The sequence below is a fragment of the Balaenoptera acutorostrata genome, chromosome 11 (assembly GCF_949987535.1).
Source record: "Balaenoptera acutorostrata chromosome 11, mBalAcu1.1, whole genome shotgun sequence".
Classification (NCBI taxonomy): Eukaryota; Metazoa; Chordata; class Mammalia; order Artiodactyla; family Balaenopteridae; genus Balaenoptera; species Balaenoptera acutorostrata.
In genome coordinates, this window is record NC_080074.1 from 105,015,834 (window position 1) to 105,035,405 (window position 19,572).

General features: G+C 43.3%; 1 protein-coding gene across 15 annotated transcripts in view; it reads right to left on the reverse strand.

Annotated features, from left to right (window-relative positions):
- RAD52 (RAD52 homolog, DNA repair protein) overlaps nucleotides 1-19,572 on the reverse strand; it is a 78,154-nt gene that overhangs the window by 17,067 nt on the left and 41,515 nt on the right. For 4 of the 15 annotated variants that reach the window (XM_028163499.2, XM_028163493.2, XM_028163501.2 and 1 more), the window contains exons 1-6: nucleotides 15,189-15,517; nucleotides 3,084-3,208; nucleotides 2,625-2,723; nucleotides 1,428-1,529; nucleotides 948-1,041; nucleotides 638-765 (exon numbers count right to left, since the gene is read on the reverse strand). In XM_028163499.2, coding sequence (XP_028019300.1) covers nucleotides 638-765; nucleotides 948-1,041; nucleotides 1,428-1,529; nucleotides 2,625-2,705 — 405 coding nt within the window. In that variant the 5' untranslated portion in view covers nucleotides 2,706-2,723; nucleotides 3,084-3,208; nucleotides 15,189-15,517. Of the gene's footprint in view, nucleotides 1-637; nucleotides 766-947; nucleotides 1,042-1,427; nucleotides 1,530-2,624; nucleotides 2,724-3,060; nucleotides 3,209-15,188; nucleotides 15,518-15,553; nucleotides 15,862-16,221; nucleotides 16,241-19,572 lie in introns of those variants that run through there. The other 11 variants (XM_057556281.1, XM_057556282.1, XM_028163498.2 and 8 more) reach the window with 9 other exon arrangements.

Here is a 19,572-nt window from a genome sequence, read left to right on the forward strand (position 1 = left end):
CACACACACAGAAGTATAATAAGGTTATTATTAATAAAAGATTTTCAATCATATATCTTATATTAGGATAAAAGCCAGAGGGGAAATGGAATGGAAATACGTGTTCAAGAAGAAACAACGTTAAGATATCTGATGACCGAAGAATAACTTGCTCAAAAAAAAGAAAAAAAGGGACTTCCCTGGTGGTCCAGTGGTTAAGGCTCTGTGCTCCCAATGCAGGGGGCCCGGGTTTGATCCCTGGTTGGGGAACTAGATCCTGCATGCTGCAGCTAAAGACCCTGCATGCCACAACTAAGGCCCAGTGCAACCAAATAAATAAATAAATATTTAAAAAGAAAGAAAGAAAAAGAAAAATAGCTTGCGCATGTATTTTTTTAAATGGATGACAGCATTTAATCCTCTATGGTATTTAGAATACATTGGTATGTGTTATAAAGATGTAACAGATTTATTTTAGAATGTAAAATTTTACAACATGCCAAAAAATACACCCTTACAACTGTTTATATATATGGTGAAAACTGAGTCAGCTTAAAAACGTGCAAGAGAACAGAGTTCCTCAAAATTCTCTTAGGGGCACATGAGGGAGGATGTCTGAAGAACCCCACCCCCTCTCTGGGCCCAGAGGCCTCCGCACCTGCTCACTCTCCCACCTGCCCAGTGCCTGCAGGCAGCACGTCCCCTCCATCACCCTCACCTTCAGCTGGACTCTCACAAACGCACAGACGCCCACGGAGAACTTGCCATTGTTAAAGTCAACAAAATCTAGGAGTGGGAAAGAGACCCAGGTGAAGAGGATACTGGTCCCTGTGCCTCACCTGTATTCCTCCTGCTGGCGACGGAGCACACCTTCCCTAGGTCCCTGCCCACAAAACACTCCTGCCAGAAGTCAGCCGATGCCGAGGAAGGGAAACGAAGCAGCAGCCACTGCCAGGAAGCATACTCACCCACGTTCTGTTGTGTGATAGAGTGTGCCCAGCCATTGTAGCCAAACATCTCATTGGCCAGATTAATTACCCTGTGACCCTCGATGTAACACACCTGGAAAAAAAATTTAAAGAAGAAAAAAAAGCTTGTTAAAATTCCTTGCCATACTTAAATGTGGATCAAAATTTACTTAATTTATTCCTTATCAGCATTTTTGGCAAAACCACCCTTAAACATTCCAGAGAATTTCTCAGTGAACTTAATTCAAAGATCTTCCAGAGGAGCCAGTTAGAACTAGTGTCTTGGGCCAGGCCATGCTTGGGCCACTGCAGATGACAGTGAAGGCTGGAACCCATCCCCGCCCAAAGACACAAATAAACGTCCACTAACAGTGAATGAGAGACCTTCTGAACCCATGAGGACCAGAGAAGGAGTTGGCAAGTTCATGGAAATAGTCGGCATTGTGGGTGCCCACTTTTCAGGCATGTAAATTCTCTTACCTTCTGGCCTCCTCCAGCCATGCGGCTACTTATGTATTCTGGGCCCAGCCTCTGCCTCAGAGCATTCTGGATGGCCTGGTACTCTTCTGCTGTGTATTGGTACTGTAATCCAGAAAGGGAAAATTAAACTGACATTTCCACCATTACTTATCAGCAAGTCTCCAACTTTTTGGTCTCCAGACCCCTTTACACTCTTCACAAGTACTGAGGATCCTATGAGCTTTTGTTTATGTGGGTTATATCTATCAATACTAGGAATTAAAAATGAGAAACTCTGCAGGCACACATTCCAATAACCATCAGAGCAGTGATATCAGCACGTTATACGGTCTCTGGAAAACTCCACTCTCACTCATGAAAGAATGAGAGTGAAAAAGGCACAGAGTATTTTAGTATTATTATGAAAATAATTTTGATTTCACAGACTCTGAAAGGTCTTGTGGACCCCCAGGGGTCACTGGACCACATTTTGAGAACCACTGCCTTAGATGTTACTAATATGTTACCATCCCTACAAAACTTTCTCGAGCCAGAACTGGGAAACTGAAACTTCTCTCCTCGGAGTCTATATGACATTTATATAGGCAAGGAAGTAAGAGAGGAGAAAATATGACAGGAAGCCTTGCTTCCATTTGTCCTCTTCTCTAGTTCAACAATTTCCCATCCTACACATAGAGAAGTACACTCCTACTTGTTTAGATTTTCATCCCCTCAGTACTTTTCCCCTTGCCCTATTTAAATGGAATAAATACACACAAATAGATTTCTGGTAAGACAAAGATAGAATTTGGGGGGACAAAGCAAGAATCTCCCTTATATGCACAGAATATCTCCACAAAGAGTACAACCCCAGAAACTTTGGATGCCTCCAAAAAAGAGATCTGGGTGACATGTGGGCAAGAGTGATAGGAAATAGTGAGACTTTTTACATACAGTCTGTTTCATTTTGAATGTTATTGCATATGAAAATGTAATCTATCCAAAAAATAAATAAAATTTAAATCTAAATGTAACCCCCAGTGCTGCTAAAGTTCCAAAATGCCCTCAGAGCTTGTCAAAGACTCCCAAATGATGCACTTAAATGAAAAAAAAAACAATAAAACAGCTTACATGTATATGATGGTGCTCTACCAATGGCTTCCCCATACCTTTTTCACTTAACCTCATTCCTTCCAGGTATGAAAAAAACACATGTACCTGACCAAAGCATAATACAGAGCTGCCACCAGCAGGATGGCTGTCACGGCCGCTAAGAATTGCTTCTTCAGTCCCAGACATGTTGATTCAGGTTGACCTCTAAATAAAAAGAAGATTAAAAAAAGAATGCTAGTGGTAAAAGGCAAGAGCCTCTACTAAAAATCAGATGAAGTAACTTTCCTTGCATACTTTAAACACTGACCCAGTCAAGGGCCAAGTTCCTCAGTGCTTAGCTATCACCTAACAAGCCACTGAAAATCCTTTAGGGTCTGCTTCTACCTTTCTGCTAAAATTTTGCTAGCATGGTGATGCTATTAAAGGTGATTTTTACAATAAGAATGTATTGTATGTTATAATTACAATGTTCGTAATTGAAAAAGTCAAAATTACAAAAGCACGCTAGGGGAGAGCAAACAACCAGCTTATGACCACCTACTATATGGGCATCGTGACCCTGACCTCTGTGGGGTTGAAGAGGAAACACAGGCCATGGTAGCTGAACTGCTGTCGGAGCCAACACGCCAGCAGGTGGGAGGAGTGTAACGGACATGACGCAATGGAAGAGCCAGATGGCACAGAAGACCCTGTGTTCAGAAAGGGCACAGCATTAAACCACTAGTAGTCCCTGCAGTTTCTTTACCGCCTGGGACCTTGTTACAAATGCACGTCCTCAGGCCCCACCCCAGACCCACTGAATCCAAAACCAGAGGCGAGGCCCATGAATGAGTGCTGGACCAAGCCCACCCCATGATTCTGACACAAGCTCCAGTTTGAGAGCCACTGCATTAGACTGAGACCACGCAAGTGTGCAGTCTATTAGAAAAGAGAATTACCCTCAGAAAAAGCAGCTGCAGCTGGCTGACCTGCTACCTGAGTGCCCCACCCGCCTCGGATCCAACAAAGTTGGGCCTCAGCACATCTGCATGCTATAAATCTTCAGATTGTTCGCTCACAGTAGGACCACAAATCTATGAATGTCAACAAGTATGATTCCCCACGCAGTGTTCCAAGACGGTGTTTAAGAGCTGACATTCCAAATGGTGATTTCTGGCTCCATCACCCACGAGGTCTTGACCAAGAGAAAAATTACATAATCTCTCTAAATGACGTTTCATCATCTAGAAAATGGAGATAACAATAGTACCTACATTTCCCAGGGGTTCTGTAAAGATTAAATGAGAAACTGCATAAAAACTGCATTAATGCAACTAGAGATTATCATACTAAATGAAATTAAGTCAGAAAGAGAAAGATAAATACCGTATGATATCACTTATCTGTAGAATCTAAAATATGACACAAATGAACCTATCTACAAAACAGAAACATAATCACAGATATAGAGAACAGACTGGTGGTTGCCAAGGGGGAGGAGCTTGGGGGAGGGATGGAGTGGGAGGCTGGGGTGAGCAGATGTAGGCTTTTATATACAGAACGGATCAACAACAAGGGCCTACTGTACAGCAGAGAACTACATTCAATATCCTATGATAAACCATAATGGAAAAGAATATAAAAAAAAGAATGTGTCTGTGTGTGTGTGTGTATATATATATATAAAACTGAATCACCTTGCTGTACAGCAGTAATTAACACAACATTGTAAATCAACTATACTTCAACTTAAAAAAAAAACTACATCAGAAGAGTGCCTGGCACATATGAAATACTAAATAAATGTTAGTTATTGCTAAGTTCTTGTTAATTTTCTTACATACATTATGATGAAAATGCAGAAAACTAAATGATCATAAAACACTACCTTTCAGCTAAGAAATGGTAAATTTATTTATAATCTTGCACTAAAAAGTAGGATAGTGGCCTATACTAGCTCAGTCAATAGTTAGTGTCTAAAATTGTTAAACCAAGAAATAGTGGAATGAGGATATTAGTTAGAACTATAAATGCCAGAAAAGACAAGTAAAAGAACGAAACATCTCTCAGGAGTGGTGCTGGTGTGAAGAACAGTGCAGCAGGGCTCGCCTTTTTAAAAATAAAACTTTTAGTGCTATTTCCTTTTCAAATATGTGCATGTATTATTTTAATAAAAATAAAAACTTAAATACCTGTTCCATAAAGCAGGGGTCAGCAAACTTTTTCCATAAAGGGCCAGAGAGTAAATATGTTAGGTGTTGCAGGTTATATGGTCTCTGTCACTACTTCACTTTGGCATTTTAGCATGAAAGTAGCCATAGACAATACATAAATGAATGGGCGTGGTTGTGTCCCAATAAAACTTTATTACACAAATGAACTTATTTACCAAACAGAAATAGACTCACAGACTTAGAAAACAAACTTATGGTTACCAGGGAGTAAGGCTGGCGGGCAGGGATAGATTGGGAGTTTGGGACTGACATATACACACTGCTATATTTAAAATGGATAACCAACAAGGACCTAATGTATAGCACAGGGAACACTGCCCAATATTCAGTAATAACCTAAATGGGAAAAGAAATTGAAAAAGAATAAATACATGTATATGTATAACTGAATCACTTTGCTGTACACCTGAAAGTAACACAACATTGTTCATCAACTATACTCTAATATAAAATAAAAATTTAGGGGGGCTTCCCTGGTGGCGCAGTGGTTGAGAATCTGCCTGCTAATGCAGGGGACATGGGTTCGAGCCCTGGTCTGGGAAGATCCCACATGCTGCGGAGCGACTAGGCCCGTGAGCCACAACTACTGAGCCTGCGCGTCTGGAGCCTGTGCTCCGCAACAAGAGAGGCCACGACAGTGAGAGGCCCGCGCACCGCGATGAAGAGTGGCCCCCGCTTGCCGCAACTAGAGAAAGCCCTCACAGAAACGAAGACCCAACACAGCTGAAAATAAGTAAATAAATAAATAAATAAATTTAAATTAAAAAAAAAAAATTTAGGGACTTCCCTGGTGATCCAGCGGTTAAGACTCGGCGCTTCCACTACAGGGGGCATGGGTTCAATCCCTGGTCAGGGAACTAAGATGCTGCATGCCACACGGCATGGCCAAAAATAAATAAATAAAATAAAAACTAAGAAACAAACAAAAACTTTATTACAAAAAGAGGTGGCAGATTTGGCCCATAGGTCACAGAGTGGGATACTAAAAAGTTGTAGGTGAAGAGGATATTCACAAAGTTTCAAATGAGAGCCTATCTGGTTATCTGTTAAAAACAAGGGTATACACTGCAAATGTACTAATGCCACTGAATTGCATGCTTAAAAATGGTTAAAATGATAAATTTTACATTATGTACATTTTACCACAATTTTAAAAAAAGGAGGGGAATAGCTTAACACAGAAGAGATTTCTATCTCACTCATGAAAGATTTAATACAGTCTGGCGGCCCTGTCCATCTTACAGCTGTGCTGTCTGGCATGCGTGACCCCTGAGGTCATCGCTGCAGGGGTAGGCAGAGCTGAGCAGTCATAGCTGCCTTAGTTGTGACATGCATCACTCCGGTCACAGTTCCCTAGACAGAACTAGTCACATGGCCCCCGAGGCTGGGAAATGTACGAAGGCATTTAAATATTTGGTGAGTACTGTCTCTACCACATCCATTTCTCCCCACTCCAGTAGAAGCCCCTAGAAGGTGGGGGGTTCTTCCTGACTCTCTGTGGCAGCCCCAGGGCCTAGCATAGTACCTTGCTCATAGTAGGTGGTCAGGAAGGGAAGTGTTTGAATATTAAGTGAATGGATACACCAGTGAATGAAAGAAATACATAATGCAGGATATATAGACAAAGTATATTTTTTAATTCTAGAAACTAATTTTGTAAGGCAACAGTTACACTTCTCATATTTAAAAAGCAATTTGCTTCTACTTTTCTAAACAATCTTATAAGATTCAATATATTGAAAAAAGGACAACTAGTCTCTGCCCACAGACTAAAACATGGAATTATTCGGTTTTTTTAAAATTAATTAATTAATTAATTTTTGGCCACGTTGGGTCTTTGTTGCTGCACGCGTGCTTTCTCTAGCTGCAGCGAGCAGGGGCTACTCTTCGTTGCAGTGCGCGGGCTTCTCATTGTGGTGGCTTCTCTTGTTGCGGAGCACGGACTCTAGGCACACAGGCTTCAGTAGTTGTGACTCACGGGCTCTAGAGCGCAGGCTCAGTAGTTCTGGCGCATGGGCTTAGTCGCTCCATGGCATGTGGGATCTTCCTGGACCAGGGCTCGAACCCATGTCCCCTGCATTGGCAGGTGGATTCTTAACCACTGCGCCACCAGGGAAGCCCTGGAATTATTCTTTATGCCAGTTTTAACTTTGGAAAAAACGTTCACTGCTCTGCCTCCCTTTCTAAAACTGTCCACGAACCATTTTCCTGTTATAAAATTAAAATGTCTTTATTGTAGAAAGCTTTAAACATATCAAAAATATGGGAAGAAGTAAAATGTGGCTGGATCCCCACCAGCAACAGATAGCTGTTATCTTCTTCACATATGACTGTGCTTGTGTATGTGTGTTTTATGTGTATGTACATGCGTATCTGTTAAACCAAAGTAGATTCCCAATGTATCAGGCATATCTTACGCGGGACCTCAAGTCTTGGCCCTGCCTGTCTCTGAGGCCTCAGACCACTGTCTCCACCCTGGCTGCCATTAGGAGGACCACATACGCGAGGGTCCCGACCAGCAGCACATGGGCACAACCCTATGGCCCCTACTTCCTGCTCACAGGGATGCCTCTTACCTCCCACCCTTGGCCTCCCTCCTGCATTTGAGGTGTGAGAACCCGTAGGACCCACCTGATGCCCACACACGCACAATCTGCACATCTGGGGGAGTTGATGTACCACGGGGCAAACCTTTTACCAGGGAGACAAAGGCGCTGAGGAGTAAATCCTCTCCTCCCCTCATTTAGGTGGCTGTCCTGGGGTGTGGCACTTTATACCTCCTCCTGGGAGACAGCTTAAGGAAACCAAGCAATCAGCTGTCCTTGTTACCAAGGGGTGGCCAGCTTGGAAATGCATGCTTGAACTGACTTAATCTTCCATCTCTCCTCAATCCCCTTTTCCTTCATTTCTGCTTCCTGGAATTGCACTTCCTAAAAAATAATAGCACATAAGCTTTTGCCTCAAGCTCTAGGTCCCGGGGTCCCCAGGCCTAGCAGACACTAGGGGTGCTGTGCTGACTATCCCATCAGCTCTCACCGCAACAGCGCACGCCCAGCCTAACTTCCACATGCCAACACCTGCATCTCTTTACCTGCGGGCTTGCTTTGGCATCGGGCCCATTCTGCACCTGTTCAGGGGAAGCCGCAAGTACCAGAGAACGGACGCCTGGGAGCAGCCCTCAAACAGTGACTGACAGGAGCTGGTGTTTAAAGACCCTAGATTTCTCACCCCTTCCGTGGGATAAGCTAAGCCGTGAGTTCTGCGTTGGCTCCAGGTTCCCGGTGGAATCAGCTTGGGTTGCACCTTTTGTTGACTGCCTTTTCTGTCCCTTCTCACTGCCTCTCTGTTCTCCCACTATGTCCTGAGGTCAGTCCCCAAATAAACTACTTGCACTAGGAGAAAAAATGGAGGGGGGCAAAAGACACCCTTACAATGGAGAAATCTGGCAGCCACCTTAACCAAGCAGTCAAACATAATAATATCACCAACATCTCTACCAATCTAATCATGACTCTAATCATGAGGAAATAATCAGACAAGTTGAAATCTAGCAGGTCTGAACTCTTCAAAAATATCAGTGCCTCAAAAAACAAAGCAAAACAAAAAGGAGAGTGAACTCTTCTACATTAAAGGAGACTAAAGAGACAGGACAACACACTGTGTGACCCTTTATAGGATTTTAGATCAGAAAAAAAAAAAATCTGTAAAGGACATGACTAAGGCAATGAGGAAAATCTGATGATGAACTGCATATTGGACAATGGTTCTGTATCACTGTTACAGATACTGAGTGTGATAACTCTATCATGGTCATATAGGAGAATGAACTTGTTACTAGGAGATACATGATGAAGTATTAGAATAAACTGTCATGTTTTCTGCAACTTACTCTCAAATCATTCAACTAATAAAATGTGTGCATGTGTAAATACAGGGAGAGAAAGAGATAAAGTAACAAACCTATGAATCTAGGTGAAGCATATGCAGGCATTCATTGTATAACTTTCCTAGAGGCTTCATATTTTTCAAAATAAAATGTTAGGAAAGAAAAGAAAAATGTTAGGAAAGACTTCCTGATAGCCAAAGTTATGGCAGCTACATAAATCCAAATATCCCAATACATCTGCCAAAAACTATATGCACCAACAAAAGGAACAAATAAAACCACAAATATCCTGTATCTCCTAACATAATTAGAAGACTGAAAATGGAAGTTTCAAATTTCCTGGAAGTAAAAAAATATATATATCAATTTCTGGTGGAGATAGTTCTCGAACTCTCATCTCGACTTTCTGAGGAGAGCAAGGTGGGACCCAGATGGGAAGAGAAATGCATAGAAGGGAGAAGACGACGATGGAGAGCCCAAGATAGAACTAAAATCACTCCCAGAAAAAGAAGACCCACGCTAAGTATGAAGATACCGACGAAACATTCTGGGAGATGAGTGCAGCCTATGGAGAAAGAGACAAGTGTATGTAGAACTTGGTGAGGCAGAACTGGCAAGGCGGGGCTTCTGAGAAGAAGGAAAAAGGAATGACGGATGCCCTCTGAGACTGTCCTGTGAAGGGCAAAAAGGGGGAAATTTAGGATCCTATAAGACAAGAGAACATTTAAAAGTCAAAGGATATATAACCATCTCCCCCCAAATGCCTTCTAATAAAGAAACATACTCACTACACTTACAAAAGAATAAGGGGACTTCCCTGGTGGCTCAGTGGTTAAGAATCCGCCTGCCAATGCTGGGGACACGGGTTCGAGCTCTGGTCCGCGAAGATCTCACATGCCGCGGAGCAACTAAGCCCATGCGCCACAACTACTGAGCCTGTGCTTTAGAGCCCACGAGACACAACTACTGAGCCCGCGTGCTGTAACCACTGAAGCCCAAGCACCTAGAGCCCATGCTCCACAACAAGAGAAGCCACCGCAATGAGAAGCCCGCGCACCGCAACGAAGAGTAGCCCCTGCTTGCCACCACTAGAGAGAAAGCCGGGACCCAGCAACGAAAACCCAACGCAGCCAAAAAATAAATAAATAATAAAATTACTAAAAAAAAAAAAAGAATAGGAAATACTCAAAGTAGGAATCTTGTAAATCACCCCAAACTGTCAATCCTGTTCACAAAATGCAAAATTAGATATAAAAAAGAACTTAAGATAGTTCTAAAGAAATTAAACAATCTGAAGAAGAAGAAAAAAAAAAGATTGAAAATAACAAAGGAGCCTCAGGGTCCTGGGGGAAAACATCAAAATGGCTAACACATATAATCAAAGTCCCAAACGAAAAGGTTAAAGAGAACGGGGATAAAAAATTTTTTTAAATAATGGCTCAAATTTTCCCAAATGGGTGAAAGGCATAAGTTTATAGATTTAGGAAGATCTGCAAATCTCAAAGCAGGATAAACACAAAGGAAATCACACCTAGACACACGACAGGTAAAATGCTAAAAAACAAAAATAAAGAGAAAACCTTAAAAGCAGTCAGAAAAAAATGGCTCACTGTATACAGAGTAACAATGTGAATGATGGCTCCACTGTGATTTAAAAAAACATACTTAGGAGTAATTTTAATGAACAATGCATAAGACCTCTTCAAACTATAAAACAGTACCAGAGGAAATTAAAGACCTAAATTAAACAGGAGATGCACCACATTCATACATTTGAAGACTCAATACTGTTAATATGTTAATTCTTCCCAAATTGATCTAAAGATTCAATGCCATTGCAATCATAATCCTACGAGACATTTTTTAGAAACTGGTAAGATGATGATTCTAACATTTATGTGGAAAATGCAAAGGATCTAAACTAACCAAATCAAACTTGAAAAACAACAAAGTTGTTGACCTACACTGCACGACTTCGACTTACTATAGGGCTTCCCTGGTGGCGCAGTGGTTAAGAATCCACCTGCCAATGCAGGGGACACGGGTTCGAGCCCTGGTCCGGGAAGATCCTACATGCCATGGAGCAACTAAGCCCGTGCGCCATAACTACTGAGGCTGTGCTCTAGAGCCCGCGAACCACAACTACTGAAGCCCGCGCACCTAGAGCCCACGCTCTGCAACAAGAAAAGCCACTGCAATGAGAAGCCCGTGCACCGCAACGAAGAGTAGCCCCCACTAGCCGCAACTAGAGAAAGCCCACACGCAGCAACGAAGACCCAACGCAGCCAAAAATAAATAAACAAATGAATAAATGTATTTATTTATTTAATTTTAAAAAAACCTATAGAGCACGGTAAAAAAAAAAAAAACCTACTATAATTAAAACAGGGTGGTACTGACATAAGGACTGATCAATGGAACAGAAGAGTCCAGAAATCAACTGCCATGTATACAGTCACCTGAATTTCAACAAAGGTACCAATGCAGTACAACGGCATTTTCAACAAATGATACTGGAACAACTGGAAATCTGTATGGGAAGAACACTTAATATTCTTCACAAAATAATTTTCACACCATTCACAAAAACTAGAGATGGATCATAGGCCTAAACATAAAAGCTAAAACTATAAAATTTCTACAAGAAAATACATAAGTATACCTTCACAACCTGGAGGTAGCCAAGATTTCTTACTTAGGACTCAGAAAGCAATAATTATAAAAGAAAAAATGACAAATATGACTACATCAAAATGTAAAACTTTGCTTATCAAAAACAGCTCTAAGAAAATGAATAGGCAACCACAAAGACTGATATCCAGGATATAAAAAGGACATATAAAGAACTCCTACAACTCAATAATAAAAAGACAATTAACCCAATTTTAAATGGGCAAAAGATTTGAGCAGGCACTTCACAAAGGAAGATATAAAAATGTCAATAAACATAGGAAAAAGTGCTCAACATCATTAGTAATCAAGGACTAAAATTAAAACCAACCATAATGACATACCACTCTACACCCACTAGAATGGCTAAAAATAAAAACTGACAACACCAAAAGTTGGCAAGGATGTGAAGCAACCAGAATGCTCATACACTGTTGGCAGGAAACAGGCTGATAAAACTACTCAGCTATAAACACATGGTACCCTTCATGAAAAAAGAATGACTTTAAGATGAAGCCAGCATTCCAGAGTTTAGAGCAGCAGGCCACAGAGGATTAGTCCCAGGCCTTGAACCCTAATGGTTCTTTATATACCTTGGATATCAGTTCCTTGTCAAACAGGTGTCAGAGCTTGCCTATTCATTTTCTTAGAGTTATCTTAAATGAGAAGTTTTCAATTTTGATGTAATCCAATTTATCTTTTTTTCCCCCCAGTGGTTATTGCTTTCTGAGTCTTGTCTAAGAAACCTTTGCACACCTCCAGATCATGACGATATTCTTCCATATTTTCTTCTAGAAGCTTTATGGTTTTATAATTTTGGAAACAAATCTGACCATTTCTTCAGAAATTAAACATGCATTTGCCCTATGACCCAAGAATTCTTCTGATAGGTATTTTCCCAAAGAAATAAAAACATATGACCAAAAAAAAAAAAAAAAAAAAAAAGACTTTTGGGGGGTGAGGGGTAAGAGCCTGAGCTAGGATAGTGGCTGTAAGCACGAAACTGATGAATTCAAGATATTAAAAAGATTAGCAAAAATGTTTTTATTCTTATCTATTTCCTTATCACCTAAAAGCATTTCTAATTACATGCGGAGGGAGGGAGAAAGGAAGGAAAGAGTAAAGAGGAAAGAAGGCACGCTACATAAGGATAGTTTCCTCTTTTGTCTGACCTCATCTTTATTAAAGACAGGGCAGGGCATTATCATGAAGGGTTAAATAAGCCACCTTTAAAAGCTTAAAACTTTAGTTTGTAAACATGGGAGAGAAATGGAAATTTTAGGCTGAGAATCAAAGGTCTGTGTCAGCAGTGAATAACTGATGGAGAGAGCAGCTGGAGTCTATGTTACAACAGTCCAGAGAGGAAACGACAGAGGCTCAACCAAGGTAACAGCCACGGAGAGAAAGGGTGGACTCTGGATTTGGGTCACAGGCAGAAGTGACCAAGCTCAGTGACCAGTGAAGTTCTGACTGTGCAGATCAAGACGAACAGGACTGGGTATCAAAATTCTTTATTTTCATTTATGTACATGCTACTCTCATGTTCGTAATACTTCTTTCAAAATTTAGCAACAGAGTAGAAAAAGAAGAATTATTTAAGTAAAAAGAAGGAAACAGATCTCAAATTGTCATCTCTTCCTTGAAGCCTTACACACCTCACTACACTCTCAACAGAATTAACCCTATGTTCCCATAGCATTTAGACATTTGTCACAGCACAGCATAACCCACACTCTGCCGCTGGAGGACAGCGGGGCCGTGTACTAACTACCGAATCTCCAGGACTGAGCAGAGTCCCTACCCAGCTTGCAGAATAAAGAGCATTTTAGCTTTATTTTAGCTCCCCTCCGCTTCAAAACTGCCAGAACGTTATTAAAAATGAATACCTCGAGTGGAAAAATGTTAGAAGTCACAGAAGTTGAATCAATATCCCCACTAGGCTTTCTGCCCTTGAATAATTAAATTGGTTACATAGTCCATTCTCACTATTCATGATACTCATGTTCTTCAGTTCCCATGAACACTCAATAATCCAATACCGAGCCACTGCCCCTAGCAGAAATACAGGCCTAGGTTCCTGCGAGCCTCCAGTCACTACATTTCCATCGACCAGTCAATACAAAAGCTTGCTTTGCCTGTTTCTATTAAAGGCACCCTATTTAGTATGTATTGTTGATGCGTAACTGCTGACCTCACAGCCAACAGCACATAACTCAGGCCCGAGCAAAGCTCATCTACGAGAAGCTTGCCGCGTCTCTGTAAGACACAACACAGCCACCCTGCTCTTAGGAACACCAGACAGCACTTCAGCACTAAGCTTGGAGAACATTCTAAACCGTGAAATCACAGCAACATGGATGGACGTGGAGGGCATTGTGCTAAGTGAGATAAGTCAGAGAGACAAAGACAAATACTGTATGATATCACTTATATGTGGAATCTATAAAACACAACAAACTAGTGAACAAAACAAAAAAAGAAGCAGACTTACAAATATAGAGTACAAACCAGTGGTTACCAGTGGGGAGAGGGAAGAAGGGAGGGGCAAGAGCGGGGCAGTGGTACTTCTGAAAGTTGTAAAGAACTCTAGAATTTAAAGAATCTCTCATTCAATTTTTTAAAATGCGTTAAAGAAAGTGGAATCACTAACGAAAAGCATAAAACTGTGGCACTAAACATGCCACAACAAGGACGCAGATTTACAGAGTGAGCGGAGACAAGAAGGCAGGGGGACGCCTTGCTGGACCTGAGCTGGGGACGGGCGCGTCGGCCCTGCTATCTACTTGGCGGCTCACGAGGAGTTTTAGCCGGGCCGTGCATCCGCAAATAACAGAGATGAGCTGGGCGTGCTCGGAGGTCAGACGTCTCCCACAGCTCTCAGCCACCTTCTTCATGCGCTCATCTCCGAGTCCACCCGGTTCCTATCACGCGCCAACAGGTCTTGGCGGCATCGCTGATGACACCCGCACACCGACGCTTCTCTGCCTGTGACCACCGCAGCCGACAGCCGAGCAAGTGCTGAGCCGAGGACAGAAACCCTGGCAAACTCTCCTGCAAGACAGCTGACCCGACGCCACTGCAACACTACCTGATCCGATCCCAGAGTTCAATGTTGGGAGAAGAGTTTTAAGTTGACTGTGCCTCCGACTGTGAGTTCCGTGGAGGAAAAGACCTCAAAAGGTCTCAGAAGCCAAAAGGTGCAAAAACCCAAATGCCCATCGACTGACGGAGAAACACAACATGGTCTCTCCCTCCACTGAACTATTATCATTCGGCCGTAAAAAGGGGCGAGTGCCGACCACTGTTACAGCGCGGACGAACCCCGAGGAGCTGTGCCGCGCGCAAAGAGCCGCCCACGAGAGGACAAACGCCGTCTGACTGCACTGAGGTGAACTATCCTGGCCCCGCAAACTCAGAGACAGAAAGCGGCCCGGTGGGGCCGGGCAGCGGGACAGGAGAAGCGTCAGCTACGAGCTCGGGATTTCCTTCCCGGGCGATGAAACGCTCTCCAATTGAACAGCGGTGATGGCGGCCCAATCACCTGACTATACCAAAAACCACTCAACTGGTCTCTTTAGAAGGATGAATTTAGTCGTATGTGAATTCTCTCTCAATTTTTAAAGAAAGGTCTAGAAAGGCTGAAGACGCGCTGACCTGTCAAATTCCTCCTAAACGGTTAACTCCTTCCCCGCCGCAGCCTCTCCCGCCCGGCGGCCCAGCCGCGGACACCCCCCGTCCCCGCCCGCTGGCGCCAATTACCCCGCGGCCCAGTCCCCGCCCCGCCCGTCCCAGCACCCTCGGGCCGCAGCGCTCTCGCGGTTCAGCACACGCCACTGGGCCTGGGACCACTGAGCCGGGACTCTCAAGACGAGCTCCCCACCCGGCGGAGACCCCACTCACGCGCCTCCGCCGCGCCGCACGCACAGAGCTCCGTCCTAACTGAACGCAGGCAAGGGCGCTCGGGCACGGCCGCGCAGAGGACGCTGGGAAGAAGGTCCGGGCGAGAGAGCGCGCCTGGCTGGGGTGGGCTGAACGCGGAGAAGGGCGCTCCGGCACGACCGCGCAGAGGACGCTGGGGAAAAGGTCCGGGCCGCTCTACCCCGGGCCATACTGCCTGAACGCGCGGAAGGGCCCTCGGAAGAAGGTCCGACCGAAAACGTGTGGGCCACTGCCGGGCACAGGAAGAGGAGCCGCAAGTCAAGTCGGAGAGGGAGTAGAGCCGTCTGTCGAGAGCCGCAAAAGCAAGCTAACAGCGCGAACCTGACCTCCGTGCCGCCGCTCCCTCCGCTTGGCTCCCGCGGGCCCTGCGCCGCCGGGAATCTCTGCTGCCCCTGGCGGCCGGCGAACTCGCCCGGCCTCGTGGCGCCGCCCTTAGCGCTCCCAGCCCGGCAGCCCGAGCCCGACGAGGGGCGGCAGGACCGCTCGGCGCAGCTCAGTGCCCCTAGGCTGCTGCGGGAGAGGACCGTTCCCCCTGCATCCTGCTAAGGCCGGTCGTCAGAGCGCGGCCTGGATCGCAGGCCGAGGAGCCCGCCGGCCCAGGCCGCGCCCGCTCCCGCCCAGCACACGCCCACCGCCCCGCACACGCCCGCCCGTCACCGCCCCACACGCCCACCTCCCCGCACACCTCCCCACCCCCGCCCCCGGGTCTGCAGGACTCCCAGGCGCTCGCGTCGAGGGAGACGCTGCGTGGCGACCTGCGCTCGGGACGTCACCGAGCAAAGCAAGATTAAAAAGTTGTCATCGCGGGCTTCCCTGGGGGCGCAGTGGCTGAGAATCTGCCTGCTAATGCAGGGGACACGGGTTCGAGCCCTGGTCTGGGAAGATCCCACATGCCACGGAGCAGCTGGGCCCGTTAGCCACAACTACTGAGCCTGCGCGTCTGGAGCCTGTGCCCCGCAACAGGAGGGGCCGCGATAGTGAAAGGCCCGCGCACCGTGATGAAGAGCGGTCCCCGCACCGCGATGAAGAGTGGCCCCCGCTTGCCGCAACTAGAGAAAGCCCTCGCACGAACCGAAGACCCAACACAGCCAAAAATAAATAAATAAATAAATAAATAAAAGGAATTATTCTCATGGCCTGTCCAAATTAAAAAAAAAAAAAAAAAAAAAGTTGTCATCGCGACTCCGAGCTGATTGCGGAAAACTCCCGACAAAATCAGTCCCTGCGTTTTCCAGCTGTTGCCCCGGCGCCCTTCTAGCCGCGCGGACCCCGATGTGAGCAGCAAAGCCCCGGGCAAGTCACTTCCTGCTGGGCTGACTGCTCACTCCTCCCGGGAACACCCCCCGCCCCCCTCCCATCCCCAGTGCATTTGGTAAAGAAAGGAATGTTGGCTTCCAAATGGTGCTGGGACACTTAGTTACTGTTTGGGGTTAGATTCCTTATCAAAATATGTACTAAAATAAATTACAGCTGAATTCAAGGGTGAAATGTTAAATACACGCAGATACACATAAAACAAAGTAAAAAAAATATGCAGATGAATATCCGACCTCAGAACGGAGAAAAAAGCTTTCTAACTATAAAAGCTGATAAAGTAATCATGAAGTAAAAGATGGATAAATGTATCTACCTACATTCAACTTCTTTAGCTTCTGGAAGTAGAAAATAAACAAGAAAAAAGGGGGAAATATTATTGACATGTATGGTGAAGAGAATTCATATATAAAAAGTTCTAACAACTCAGGAAATATAGACAAATGAAGTGAGTGGATATTTCACAAAAGGAGAAAGATAAATAGGAAAAAAGGTTTAACTTTAATAAAACCAAAAAGCATACATATTAAAATAAGTATATAAATATAGATGCAAAAATCCTCAACAAAATACTGGCAAACAGAATCCAACAACACATTAAAAGGATCATACAACATGATCAAGTGAGATTTATCCCAGAGATGCAAGGATTCTTCAGTATACGCAAATCAATCAATGTGATACACCATATTAACAAATTGAAGAATAAAAACCATATGATCATCTCAATAGATGCAGAAAAAGCTTTTGACAAAATTCAACACTCATTTATGACAAAAACTCTCCAGAAAGTGGGCATAGAGGGAACCTACTTCAACATAATAAAGGCCATATATGACAAACCCACAGCAAACATCATTCTCAATGGTGAAAAACTGAAAGCATTTCCTCTAATATCAGGAACGAGACAAGGATGTCCACTCTCACCACTATTATTCAACATAGTTTTGGAAGTCCTAGCCACGACAATCAGAGAAGAAAAAGAAATAAAAGGAATACAAATTGGAAAAGAAGAAGTAAAACTGTCACTGTTTGCAGATGACATGATAATATACATAGAGAATCCTAAAGATGCCACCAGAAAACTACTAGAGCTAATCAATGAATCTGGTAAAGTTGCAGGATACAAAATTAATGCACAGAAATCTCTTGCATTCCTATACACTAATGATGAAAAATCTGAAAGAGAAATTAAGGAAACACTCCCATTTACCATTGCAACAAAAAGAATAAAATACCTAGGAATAAACCTACCTAGGGAGACAAAAGACCTATATGCAGAAAACTATAAGACACTGATGAAAGAAATTAAAGATGATACCAACAGATGGAGAGATATACCATGTTCTTGGATTGGGAGAATCAATATTGTGAAAATGACTATACTACCCAAAGCAATCTACAGATTCAATGCAATTCCTATCAAATTACCAATGGCATTTTTTACAGAACTAGAACAAAGAATCTTAAAATTTGTATGGAGACACAAAAGACCCCGAATAGCCAAAGCAGTCTTGAGGGAAAAAAAATGGACCTGGAGGAATCAGACTCCCTGACTTCAGACTATACTACAAAGCTACAGTAATCAAGACAATATGGTACTGGCACAAAAACAGAAATATTGATCAGTGGAACAGGATAGAAAGCCCAGAGATAAACCCACGCACCTATGGTCAACTAATCTATGACAAAGGAGGCAAAGATATACAATGGAGAAAAGACAGTCTCTTCAATAAGTGGTGCTGGGAAAACTGGACAGCTACATGTAAAAGAATGAAATTAGAACACTCCCTAACACCATACACAAAAATAAACTCAAAATGGATTAGAGACCTAAATGTAAGACCGGACAGTATAAAACTCTTAGAGGAAAACATAGTAAGAACACTCTTTGACATAAATCACAGCAAGATCTTTTTTGATCCACCTCGTAGAGTAATGGAAATAAAAACAAAAGTAAACAAATAGGACCTAATGAAACTTAAAAGCTTTTGCACAGCAAAGGAAACCATAAACAAGACGAAAAGACAACCCTCAGAATGGGAGAAAATATTTGCAAACGAATCAATGGACAAAGGATTAAACTCCAAAATATATAAACAGCTCATGCAGCTCAATATTAAAAAACAAACAACCCAATCCAAAAATGGGCAGAAGACCTAAATAGACATTTCTCCAAAGAAGACATACAGATGGCCAAGAAGCACATGAAAAGCTGCTCAACATCACTAATTATTAGAGAAATGCAAATCAAAACTACAATGAGGTATCACCTCACACCAGTTAGAATGGGCATCATCAGAAAATCTACAAACAACAAATGCTGGAGAGGGTGTGGAGAAAAGGGAACCCTCTTGCACTGTTGGTGGGAATGTAAATTGATACAGCCACTTTGGAGAACTGTATGGGGGGTTCCTTAAGAAACTAAAAATAGAATTACCATATGACCCAGCAATCCCACTACTGAGCATATACCCTGAGAAAACCATAATTCAAAAAGACACATGCACCCCAATGTTCATTGCAGCACTATTTACAGTAGCCAGGTCATGGAAGCAACCTAAATGCCCATCGACAGACGAATGGATAAAGAAGTTGTGGTACATATATACAATGGAATATTACTCAGCCATAAAAAGGAAAAAAATTTGGTCATTTGTAGAGACGTGGATGCATCTAGAGACTGTCATACAGAGTGAAGTAAGTCAGAAAGAGAAAAACAAATATCGTATATTAACGCATATATGTGGAACCTAGAAAATGGTACAGATGAACCAGTTTGCAGAGCAGAAATTGAGACACAGAAGTAGAGAAAAAAACGTATGGACACCAAAGGGGGGAAAGCGGCTGGGAGGGGGGTGGCGGTGGTGGTGTGATGAATTGGGCGATTGGGATTAACATGTCTACACTGATGTGTATAAAATGGATGACTAATAAGAACCTGCTGTGTAAAAAAATGAATAAAATTAAATCAAGAAAATTAAAAAAAATAAAGAAGGTAAAATTCAAGGTTTCTTGCACTGCTTAAGTG